General features: G+C 46.1%; 1 protein-coding gene across 3 annotated transcripts in view; it reads right to left on the bottom strand.

Moving 5' to 3' along the window:
• PTPRU (protein tyrosine phosphatase receptor type U) overlaps positions 1–13,025 on the bottom strand; it is a 353,020-nt gene that overhangs the window by 121,434 nt on the left and 218,561 nt on the right. For all 3 annotated transcript variants that reach the window (XM_035119522.3, XM_035119521.3, XM_060275728.2), the window contains exons 9-10: positions 8,525–8,634; positions 4,427–4,628 (exon numbers count right to left, since the gene is read on the bottom strand). In XM_035119522.3, coding sequence (XP_034975413.3) covers positions 4,427–4,628; positions 8,525–8,634 — 312 coding nt within the window. The remainder of the gene's footprint in view (positions 1–4,426; positions 4,629–8,524; positions 8,635–13,025) is intronic.

Raw genomic sequence — 13,025 nt, 5'->3', positions numbered from 1 at the left:
CAGAAAGCACTTGTGCAGCAGATGCATTTTATTTTCCTCACTGCAATACCCACGACCCAATGACCTTGCCATGTACAGGAGACATAAGGTAGAGGCTACTTCCTCAGGGGGAGTACCACTAGTACTATATTCAGGGTCCTTCTGGCTGAAAGACACAACCCTTTTACCATCCTCTAAGATGATGGGGAAGAAGAAGAAGAAGAAGAAGAAGAAGAAGAAGAAGAAGAAGAAGAAGAAGAAGAAGAAGAAGAAGAAGAAGAAGAAGAGGAGGAGGAGGGGGAGGAGGAGGGGGAGGAGGAGGAGGAGGAGGAGGAGGAGGAGGAGGAGGAGTTTGGATTTGATATCCTGCTTTATCACTACCTGAAGGAGCCTCAAAGCTGCTAACATTCTCCTTTCCCTTCCTCTCCCACAACAAACACTCTGTGAGGTGAGTGAGGCTGAGAGACTTCAGAGAAGTGTGACTAGCCCAAGGTCACCCTGCAGCTGCATGTGGAGGACTGGAGACATGAACCCGGTTCACCAGATTACGAGTCTACCACTCTTAACCACTACACCACACTGGCACTACACACACTGTACGTTTGTCTCCCCAGCCTCACAGAAGATCAGCTTATCCAGGGAGGCAGATCCAATTACACTTCAGACCTTGTCAGTCTACATGAAGTTTCATTGGCTATAGCTGCCTGCAGAGGCAACATCTCTTGCAGTTGTCTTAGCAGGGGCACATGGAGCTGTCCAAGGTCCTGTATGCTCCCAGCTCCTGACTGAGTACTGTCTGCTTCCCAGGAGAGCCTCAAGCACCCACAGAATGAAGCAACACCTCTCCAAATCACAATGGTTTGTTGCCGGGAAAATGCAGTCCTCATCATGGACTGCATCCATTAAAGGTCATGACCCACCACCCAGAGCCTGACCTGGCTGAGTCGCAAGGGCCTGTGGACCCTGTCTTCTTAGCTGTTCAGGAGGACCTCCACTATAGGCCTTAGCAGTTGTGAGGGATGCACTGTGTCAGGGCTGAGTTGTAGACAGTTATCATAGTGGAGCTCCAGGAACCAGAAATCACACGTTGTGCCAGAGGGAAAGTTTAGCAAAGAACCAAAGCTGAGAGATAAGAGTCAATGCCAATGAACAAAGCCAGGAGTCTAAGCCAAAGGGCATACTGAAACACACCACACCTAGAAAAGTCACTCTTATCTAGGCAAAGTCCCAGCCCAAACAGACCATCCCCAGCCTAGAAGGATTCAACGGTCAATAGGTTTGAGTAGAGACAGTCCACAGCCTAAGAATATTTTTCTTCCCATAGAGATGTTCCAAACTAGAGTTCTGGGGACTCACAGATGGAGTTGAAGTTTACTAGCAGCAACTTTGGGGTCCCAGCCCAGAAGCTCCTGCTGCAGCAACTGGGACAATACAGTAAACATGACTACAATAATCCAAAGGTTCAAAAGTTCACCACCTCCACCCCTGCACTGCAATGCGGGGATGCACATATTTAACTCCAGGTCCCTGATCAGAGTAAGTGTGACCATCATACAAAGTGGGAAGGCGAAACTGGGTTTGCTTTCATTACTTGTGAATGTTTTAAGCTGCACTGTAACAAGAAGCCAGCTTTGAGTCTGGAAAGCTTTCTGAGAGCACTACTTGGAGGCATTTCGCTGGTTTAAATTCAGCAGCAGTCAGTGTTGGAGCACAAAACGTTAGCATTCAGTGGCTGTTGGAGAGCCAGTAATCACAGAATGGTGGAGCTGGGTGAGACCACAAGGGACCCCAATCCCCTGCAAAAGGAGGATTTCTAGGACTCGGATTGCAGGATGTTTTTGCATACCAAGTCTACTGCCTCTTGCTTCTTGCATACCAAGCAATGTATGTGTGATACAGGCTATGGTGAGAAAATCCTGGCTCTCAGCACAGTTCTCAGTAGGCTGCCAGGCATCAGACCAATGCCCCTCGGCTACTAACTAGCTGTACTCCTCTGAAGATTTCATGGATGGGCCAATAAGCAAAGAGGCTTTGAAGACTGAGCCATACTCTCTCTGTGTGTGCACTTCTAAGTAACAAAATGTTTATAGCAACTTCATACGCCTTTTCTTTGGTGTGATGAAAATGTTCTTTGGTTGCACAGTTGTGGTGTCAGTCCATCACTGAAGCCAGAACCTAAGTCAGCAACACCACCAAGGTGTCCACGTTCTACCAATGTCTGCAATCTCCTTGGGCCAAAATCAACTGACGAAAACCAAAGGAAATCCACGTAGCATAATTTTGTACTCCCACTTTGGCACTGACTGATTTTGTTTGAAAGCCTGCTTGGAACCATCGATGGGGCTTTCCCAGAAAATGTTGGATCAGAAATTTTTTCCAGAAAATAATCCTATGGAAATTAACCTAATTTGCATTGAGAAATTTTCAGTTAGCACTGGGAAATTTTCTGATGCCCTGGAGAACGTGCTAATTTAGCATGTTTAATTTAGCATTGCTTGCAGTTGATAAATAAAGCTCAGAACTTAGAAACTGCTAAGCTGGCCTCAAACTGTATTTGCAATTCGCTTGCAATTGTGGTGCCTAATGACCTGAAGAAATGGGAGAATTTTCCGCAGAAAAATAAAGCGCTGGAAGTGTTTTACTCAGAAAGTTTTCCATGCCACAAACCTCCACCTGTTTGCCCTGGAGACTGGTGTGAACAGGATCTTCTGATCACATAAGAGCTTGGTTCTCGACAACTGATTTAGTGAGAAAGAGAGAAATTTTTAAAAACCCAATTTTTGCCTGAGGTGGAGGAGCAAATGGCATATATACACCAGTGGCAGAGCTTCATGTCCAGCACCGGGGGGCGGAGCGCAGGCGGGGTGGGGCTGGCGCGTGTCCTGGGGGCGGGGCACGCTGCCTGTGGGGGGTGACACCCAGCCTGGTCAGGGGGGCAGCTGCAATAGCACCCCAGTGTTGCGCTGCCGGGGCTGGTGCGCTCCCCCCGCACTCCTCTTCTTCCGCCAGTGATATACACCACAATGCCATTCTTCCACCATACTGCTGTGGGCTCTCAGCTGGCCAGGTGCCACAGCACCAAGGAGAAAAGGCCGGGGGGGGCACCACCATGGCTGCAACTAGCTGGGCAGAGTGGCCCCTGAAGCACCTAATTCCCACAATGCTTTCCCCAAGTCCCATGAGAATGCCAAGCCTGCTGTGACGTTTTGCAAGACTTGGCCACTTCTTACAAGACTCAAACAAGGACTATATAAGGCAGGTCCCCCCAAACTAAGGCCCAGGGGCCAGATGCGGCCCAATCACCTTCTAAATCCAGACCACGGACGGTCCGGGAATCAGCATGTTTTTACATGAGTAGAATGTGTCCTTATATTTAAAATGCATCTCTGGGTTATTTGTGGGGCATAGGAATTCGTTCATATATTTTTTTTTTACAATATAGTCCGGCCCCGCACAAGATCTGAGGGACAGTGGACCGGCCCCCTGCTGAAAAAGTTTGCTGACCCCTGATAAAAGGTTTGCTTGGCCTGAATCTTTGGTAGGCTGTAGGAATACTGCTTGCTTTTCTTATTCCATGAGCCCAATTCTAAATTTAGAACACACTGGACTTCTGACCCCATAACTGGGAGCAAGACAGAGAACATATGCTTTTGCACTCTCCCTGTAACCCTGCATAAGCTCACCATAGGAAACTCTTCATATATATCTGACAGTGGCAGCAAACAACAACCACCACCACCAATCTCACTGCAGACCTTTACATATGACTTTCCTCACGTCCACTTGTAACTCCAACAGCAGCATACCAGTTACCAGGGAACTTGGGAAATGTGATGTTCCCGGGGCACCTTAGTCTACAAAGGATGTTTCTGTTGCTAACTAAGTAATTACAAGCTTCAGCAAGATCACAATTTAGGACTGCAATGCCAAAGCTGTGAGATGGGAGTGAGGGCAGGGAATATCCTGCTGGAATTGCTGCAAAGGGAACAATTAAAATAAGGCCATGTCAACTACAAAAGAAGAAAGAAAAGCAGTGTGCAGAAAAGATAGGGGAAATCTGGAGGAGAAGCAGGGGTAGGGTGGGGGAAGAGAGTGAACAAAAAAGCTAGAATTGTTAATGCAATCCCTTTGCATAAGCAGCTGGCGTGAAGCCTTACAACGGTGCCATGATCACATATGGGCATGCTTGTCAGCAGAAAGCCAGCTCATCACACGCATCATTTTTTCTAAGAAAAGAAAAGAAAGGAAAGGAAAAAGAAAGAATGGAAGAAAGAAAGAGGGGGAAAAGAATGAATTCCACTGGCTTGTCAGATGTCACTACATCCAAACCACATCCCATCAATTTGCAATGGCAGACACCCAAAGAACCCCAGGACAAGTTGTAACTTTGAACAAAGCCTAGATGGGAAAAAAAAAGAACAGCCTTTTCCCTCTTCTTGCCACCAACCTGAGATGTTAGTGGTGATCTCGGTCAGAGCCGTTTGGCCAAATCCCTTGCCGGTCCGTGCCCGCACTGAGAAGAGGTAGGTTGTCCCGGGATGCAGGTTGGAGAAAACATGGTAAGTTTCATTTCGGAGCTTGGAGACGGTACGCCGTGGGCCAGGGACATTGACTGCTGGGTCAGAGGATTCAATGCTCTGGTAGCTGATCTAGGAGAAATGGATATACTTTAAGACAATGTCAGTATCAGAATATAGAAACAAATCTGGTGAAGAATTGTTGTTGTTGCAATTATTACCTGCCCTTCATCACGGGGTCCCAAGGTGGGTTGCAACAATCACAATCACACACACACACACACACACACACACACACACACACACATTCCTTCCAGCAGCACCTTAGAGACCAACTAAGTTTGTCATTGGTATGAGCTTTCGTGTGCATGCACACTTCTTCAGATATGAAAGCATGCACACGAAAGCTCATACCAATGACAAACTTAGTTGGTCTCTAAGGAGCTGCTGGAATGAATTTTTTTACTTTGTTTCGACTACGTCAGACCAACACGGCCACCTACCTGTAACACACACACACACACACACACACACACACACACACACACTATTTGCATGGTATAGAGGAGGAGCCAATCAATTGTGACCTCCTGCCTGGAGTCTCAAGTGGTACGTTCAGAAACAAAATTTATCACCACGGTGAGAATGGGGCCAGCCTGAAAACTTTTAGAAAGGGGAATGAAAAGCTGCTTGAATTCTGCATTCTAAACAATGGGGTTTGGAAGGAACTATAAAGTTGTCCTTAATCTCCGAAACTGTAAAACATGTCTCTGGAATTACAATGGAGCCTGTGTCAATTCTCCGGGAGGCAGCATTCAGCCCAAGGCAGGGCAGTCAGAGCAGCACAGAGATAAGAATCAGCTTTCTTCACGCCGCTGTTTCTGCGCTCTAATAATTTTTGTTGATGCCAGAGAGGGCAGAAAAGCAGGAAAAAAAGAGATAAGAGAGGGCTTTTTTTGCCTGGCTGCATTTGGGAGGGAATGTGAAAGAATCCCCCCCCAAAAAAAGCCCACCACACAGCTAGCCTCATTCAAGAAACTATCAAAACACAATGTATCCCTTTTCTCTCTGCTTTGAATGGCTTGCTGAGAAAAAAAAGCAACCTCTATCCATTGCTTAAGCCTAGCCTGACATGCAAAGGCCCATCACCAGGTGTGCTGTTGCCTGAGATGTCTGCCCTGGCATGACAGCTTGCAGAATTTCTGGAGCTCAGCATCCAGGTCATGCTCTGCAATTCAAGCTTATTGTCAACTGGCTCCACACCAACACCCAACCCTATACACAATTGAGGTGGTTGGGGAACCTGCTTCCCCCAAGGAATTCTGGGGACTGTAGTTTGTTAAGTGTCCCGAGAGCTGTTAGGGGAATTTTAACAAACTTCAGCTCCCATAATTATTTTGGGAAGCCATGACAGTTAAGGAGGTATAAGAGTCATGACTATGGTGATGAAATTAAATTTGTATACCGCCCTTCATTCATAGATCTCAAGGAGGTTCACAAAATAAAATTTACAATATAAAAAGCACACAATTCATAATAAAACAAGAACAACAACAAACTAATAATGGATGTGGTAGGTGTGACCTTCCTATACTCTACTGCACTGGTTTCCAGTCTATTTCCAGACTCAGTTCAAACTACTGGGAATAAACTAGACAGACTTAAGCAGTTTGGCATTAGGTTACCTGACGGATTGCCTAATCTCACACAAATACCTACATGGTGATCTTTTGAGACCACCACCCACCCACCAAATGACATCTGGCAAGTGGCAGGTGGATCCCAAAGAGAGGGCCTTTTCAGTGGTGGCACCCTGCTTATGGAATGCCTTCCCAGCTCTCCTACCATCTACTTTGGGATCTTTCTGGCACCAGGTAAAAACACTGAGTTGTTTCCAACTAAGTTCTGTGCAGAGTAGAGCCATTAAAATTAAGTCACCCATCTTAGCAATGCCAATGAATTTCAAGGGGTCTACTCTGAGTAGGACTAACATTGATTACTAATCCCACCCCCCTCCTGTCCCCAGCTTTTCAGGAAGTGTTTTAGAGTTCCAAAGATCTCTTAACCAGCCGTGATCCCCATCTTGCTGGTTTTCTTGTGGTTTTAGATTGTTCTGGTTTTCTTCTGCCCTAGATTTAAGGTCTCGTTCTATTTTATATATTTTAAGCTTTATTGCAAACCCCCCTGAGAATGTTGGTTTTGTGGTGAGGTGGAAATGTAACAAACAAACGAACAGGCACTTCTTTAAAAACCTGCAGAAAAGCACAATCTTAAAAGAGGCAGCCTCCCTTCTGTTTCACACAGGAGAGAATCCTTCTTCCACAAGATGATGCCTCCTGTGACACACGAGTGCATAATCTAAAGTTTGCCTACTGCTTCAAAAAATATTGTTTTTCTTCATATGGCTGTTTCATTGATAAGTTAATGGAGTAAATATCATGCAGTTAATAGGTAAAAAGTACAGTGGTACCTCGGTTTAAGTACACAATTGGTTCCGGAAGTCTGTACTTAACCAGAAGCGAACTTTTCTATTGAAAGTAATGGAAAGCGGATTAATCCGTTGAAGAGGGGTCCACGGAGTACTCAACCTGAAACGTACTTAACCCAAAGTATGAGTGTGGTTGGTTCTGGAAGTCCGTACTTAACCTGAAACGTACTTAACCTGAAGCAAATTTTCCCATTGAAAGTAATGGAAAGTGGATTAATCTGTTCCAGACGGGTCCGCGGAGTACATAAATTGAAAGTATTCAAACCGAAGCGTACTTAAACTGAGGTATGACTGTAAAGGTAAAAGACCCCTGGAAGGTTAAGTCCAGTTGAATTTGACTATGGGGTGCGGCACTCATCTCTGCTTTTCAGGCCCAGGGAGCCAATGTTTGTCCACAGACAGCTTTCTAGGTCATGTGACTAAACTGCTTCTGGCGCAATGGGACGCCTTGCACTGGTATGCTTTCGAATTGCTAGGTTAGCAGATGCTGGGACAGAGCAACGGGAGCTCACCCTGTCACACGGATTCAAACCGCATACCTTCCGAACAGCAAGCCCAAGAGGCTCAGTGGTGTCCCGATCGTAAATATCATGTAGCTAATGCACTTGGCTTGACTACTGCAACATGGGCACTTGGGGCTGCCCTGGAAAACTGCCTGGAACTGTAAAATGATGCAAAATATTGCCACCCGTAATATGGCCAACTGATCATATTACAGTCATACTTCGGTTTAAGTACGCCTCGGTTTGAATACTTTCAATTTATGTACTCCGCGGACCCGTCTGGAACAGATTAATCCACTTTCCATTACTTTCAATGGGAAAATTTGCTTCAGGTTAAGTACGCTTCAGGTTAAGTACAGACTTCCAGAACCAATTGTGTACTTAAACCGAAGTACCACTGTACTCCAGTGTTGTCTGATGTCCATAGGCTGCATATTGTTTCTACGCTCAAATCAAGGTGCTGCTTCCTACCCATACAGCCATAAATGCTTGGGGACCTAGATACCCAAAGGGCCATGAGATATATTGAAAGATCACACTCCACCATGCATAGAACTTCTTGCATTCTGATCGACAGCTGAGGTCCTGTTTGGGTGCTCACTTTGGCTGAAGATTGGAGGATATCCATCAGGTGGAGGAATTTCTCAGTGCACAGACTGTGCACCTTCAGAAACCAAATAATGAGTTGACTCTGCAATAAGCATTCAGATTCTACTGAAATTCTTTTTTGCTGTTGAATTTTGCTTCAGCAAGCATATCTGTTTCCATTTGATTTTTTTTTAGCTGCTGCTTATCTCCAGCTGCTGTGGATTCGGTGGATCTGTTGCCAGTTCAGCATTGGGTTTTTTTGTTTTTCTTTTTTTTGTTTAACTATTCTTGCATTTGATGTGTTCCTGTTTCTGTGCTTCGTATGGCAGTGACTTTTGTGTTTATTCAGAAAGATAAAGCAGGATGTAACAGCAAATACATGAAATAAATGAGATCTCTTTAATGCTGGTAAAAAGTCAAGGAATCCCCAAAGGGGCTTTACAACATACCTCGTACTGTGTGATGAGGCCATTGGGCTCCACTGGTTCCTCCCATTTCAGAAAAATCATGTCCTCCAAGGGGGTGAATGTGAGGGACTCCGAAGCAATGCCTCCGGGGACTGGAACAAGGAAGGGTTTGGGGAAGAAAAGGGGGTGGGTGGGTGTCAAAATACAGTCTTGTTAAGACAGCTTTTCTTACAGCTCCTTAACTACAACAAGGGAATATCATGAACGCAAACATTTCCCCAAACCGGCAATGTTTAAAGTTGCTCCCCACAGATGTACTGTTTTCACAGCCTAACAACTACATCAAGGAATATCATGGGGCACAACTGCACCCCCCAAATGGGCAATGTTCCATTCCAAGTTCCATCCCAACGCTCTGTTAAGCTTTCCATATGTTGGGCATTATATATTAATGAGGCAGTATTTAAATACACAGCCCCCAGTCCACCCAAGCATACATGCACACCATCTGTTTGCCGAGACTGCATTTTCCTGGGAGGAATAAACCATGGATCTTCCCCAGCATTGGAATCCAGCAGTCAGAACACCGAAGGGAGTCATGGAATGATGGCAAGATTCCACATGCACAAAGTGTGCTTAAGGACCTAAGAAAAGCCCTTCTGGAACAGGTCAGAGACTCATCTAGTCCAGCATCCTGTTCTCACATTGGTCAACTGGTCTTTGACAGTGAAGGTAGAACATAACCATTGTGGCTACTGGGAAATGATAGGTGTATCCTCCAATAACTTGTCTTGCATGCAGAATTTGACATTCTTTGAAATGGTTGTTGCAACATCCCGTGGCAAAGATAGGACCCAGAAGCAACATGACTCTGAAACCTCATGTGAGCAGGAGAGAGGACTCTACAGAGACACTTGAGATTCTACTATCCATAAGCATTCAACCATGTTTCCAACACACACACACTGTCTTCCAAGTGCAACAGACAGGTTCTCTCTTTGCCCCTGGAATTTATTGACTCAATAACCTTGCCAAGTAGTTTAGGCTGAGAAATGGTCACCTCAAAGTCACCCAGTGAGCTGTGGAGTTGAGCAGGCATTTGAACCCAGGTCTCGCCACTCCTAGTCCGACACTAACCCAGGATAGCCAACACGGTGTCCTCCATACATTGTAGGACTACAAGCCCCATCAACCCCAGCTATCACACCCAGTGGCCAGGGCTGATTGGAGTTGTAATCCAACATTTGAAGGTCACCACATTGGCTAGCACTGCTCTACCCACTACATCACACAGGCTGTGGGAAAGTCATCTTGATCCAAGGAATGAAACTTCCCTGTCAACTTAGGTTGCGAACATAAATTTCAGCAGCCAGAGGAGGGAGAAACCACACCATTACCGGACTGTGTTTGCATAATCCAGAGCACTCTGAGTTGATCACTGCAGACTGAGCCCTCAATCCTCCACAAATTAGCACTCAGGCAAATACATGCCTGGTGAATCGGCAGGCGACTCTCGCTCATGTTTATTTTATGGGGACGGCTTAATTGCCTTTTGCTGAGCCAAGGCAGTCAACCCACTAACTAAAGGGAAGACAGGAGAGGATGAGGAGAGATGAGAAGGAAGAGGCATATCTGAGCAGTGTCAGGAAGAGTCTCATGCACACAACCCCCAGTTGGATCCCAGCGCTCAGTTTTGTCCTCCTACACCAATTAGGTCAGACAGTGAGATGCAGAGCTCTGTGAGAGAGCATCTGCCTTGAATGTTCAATTCCTGGCATCTCTGCATAAGGCTGGGAGTGTCCCCTGCCAGTCAGTGTAGGCAATACTGAGCTAGACTATGGACACATTTACTGATTTGGCAGGAGGAAGCTTCCTAGCATGATCTAGACTGGGAATGAGGGACCTGCACTGCCACCCAGATGTTTTGGGACTCTAGTTTCCATCAGTCCCTGGCACCCCCCCCCCCATGGAAGGATGCCTAAGAGAGAATGCAGCCCTCAGGCTAAAAAGGTCTCCATCACCCTGACATAAAGGAAGAAGGCAATGGAACAGGCAGCAGTGCCAGCAACAAGGAAAAGCTGGGTGAGCTCTAGAAGGGTTCCTGCAGTGTGTCTCTTGACCAAGGGCCCCCAGAACCTGTAGCCAGGGCCACCACCCAAACCCAGCAGCCTTGGACAGCTTTGAAAGTCCATGTGCTCTGGGCAAGGCCAATTACATGGATATTGTCCCTCACCCATTTCTCTGGCCCTGGCAGAGCCAACTGACAGTGGCGACTGAGCCTCAGAAGATAAGCTGCCACTGTGAATTTCTGACAGTGATCTGGAGGGACACAACACCAACATGCAAACAGACAGGAAGCTGCTGTCTCACACTGAGCTCATCGAGTTCAGTATTGTCTGCACTGACCAACATTGCTCTCCAGGTTTTCAGGCAGGGAGATGTTCCCCGTGCTACCCGGAGATGCCAGGAACTGAACCTGGGACATTCTACATGCAAGATGGGTGTTCCAGCACTGAGCTATGGCCTTTCCCCCAAATGCATTGTGGGAAATATAAAATGGCAGGCAGATTGCTATCGCCCTCTATAGTTTGTAGTGTTTGTATCCACAACTAGCAATCCTTCAGGGATCGGTGATGTTGAATGATGGTGGGAAGGGGGCTTCACGTGGAGCTAACCCTCACTGTACCTTCTCTCAGATGTTTTTGACATGGGCCTCAATCCATATTAATCAATTTGTTATCCCCCCCCCCTTGTGAACCGAGTCCTGATGGCTCACACTAGCACCTGGCATTAGGCTTCTGCAAACACACCATACTCTGCCAGGAAGGATGGCGTGTCTGCCATTTACTCAGGCCTGGAGCATTCGTAACCAGCTGCTCCAACCGCCCACTGACGGGGCCTTGTGTAAATCTCTAATCTCCAGGCAATTTGGCTGGATTAGTGGAGCCCTGTCATTCCCTCTAATTATCAACAACCCACAATAATAACAATGACAAACAACAAGAAAAAAGAGCCATAACTAGGATCAATATTCACTGATTTAGCACAGATTCCCCCCGCCCGCCTTTCATTCCCCTTTCTCAAGGATGTCATTAAGGAGGAACAGACCAGGCAATTGCTTTGCAAAGATCACTATTCACAAACAGTATCATCTGCCACACAAGCTTTACAGCACCCTCTAATTTTAGGCAGAATCGAGTGATTATATTCTCTTTAGGAGAAGAAAAAGCAGAAGGAGGGGGGGAGAGAGAAGCAAACCCATTCGACTCCACAGACAGGGGCAGGGACAAGGTACAAACAGCAGGATGGGGAAGTCCAAAGGCATTATTCAAAACCATTCCTTTCCAAAACCTCCTTGGCAGAAACAGGCTTTAGGGGTTATGTGAATAATACTGCTTGCATTAAAGCTATAATTCACTTTATTGTGATCATCGGGGCTTTGTCAGACTCTGCAGTTGGATCGCAAAGGCTGGAGGTCTGTAATCTGTCTGCCAGAGCCAAGCTGAACAGCCCCTGGAAATGAAATATTATTCTTTATTTTTTTATTTTTTTTTAAGTTAGGGTTGTGTGTTCTTTGGTCCAGTGTTAAATATTCCAGTTTAAAACATAAGAGCATAACAAGAGCCCTACTTGATCGGTTCAATTGCCCATGTAGTCCAGCACCCTGTTCTCACAGTAGCCAACCAGATACCCAGCAGAGGAATGCAAACTGGGCATGAGTGTCCTCCTAAGAGGGATTCCCAGCAATAGGTATACAGAGGCATAACACCTCTGACAGTGGAGGTAAAATGTAGCCATTGTGGCTAGTAACCGTTGAGAGCAATGTCCTCCACAAATTTGTATAATCCACTTTGAAATCCATGCATAAGAACAAGTCAAAGGAATAGGATTTGCACAGACAGGCTAGTGAAAGAGGCTGGCCAACCATCCCCATTTATTTATTTGTTATTTTGAATTGATTGTTACATTTCTAGCCCAAAGAACAGTACACTCCTTCTATCTGAGATGGTCATTCTCTTCCACCAAGCACGCAACTTCAGGAGGGACTCACATGGAGCAGTGAGGGAGCCAATCAGATCAAACCTGGCGATCCATGGGACGGCACGTCCTGCAATCTCCCCGGGATCTGAAATTTTGTGAACAGGGAGTGGATGGATCTTGTCTGCAATGTGCAGACAGCTTGGACAGCCACATCATTATACAAGGTCCCTGCTTGCAGTAGGACCCCCAGAACTTGAATGTCTCAAATGTGTGAGTAATTCATTTTGCCTCTAGGACACACGCAACTGAACACAATGGATCACTGAAGCAGCTAAATGCATGTGCCTGAATACTAAATACAGAATATTCCTAAATATAGAAATATTAGGAAGTTGCTTTATACCAGGCATGTCCAACAGGTAGATCGTGATCTACCGGTAGATCACTGGACGTCTGTGGTAGATCACCGGTAGATCAGTGGCTCCCCCCAAAGAAGCTAAAAATCCTTGGCTCCCCTAAAAAAAAGCTCAACATATTTGCCCTGCACCCCTAAAATGACCTG

Source organism: Zootoca vivipara, chromosome 6 (genome assembly GCF_965207765.1).
Source record: "Zootoca vivipara chromosome 6, rZooViv2.hap1.1, whole genome shotgun sequence".
NCBI classification, from domain to species: Eukaryota; Metazoa; Chordata; class Lepidosauria; order Squamata; family Lacertidae; genus Zootoca; species Zootoca vivipara.
This window is presented reverse-complemented; position numbering and strand designations above follow the sequence as displayed.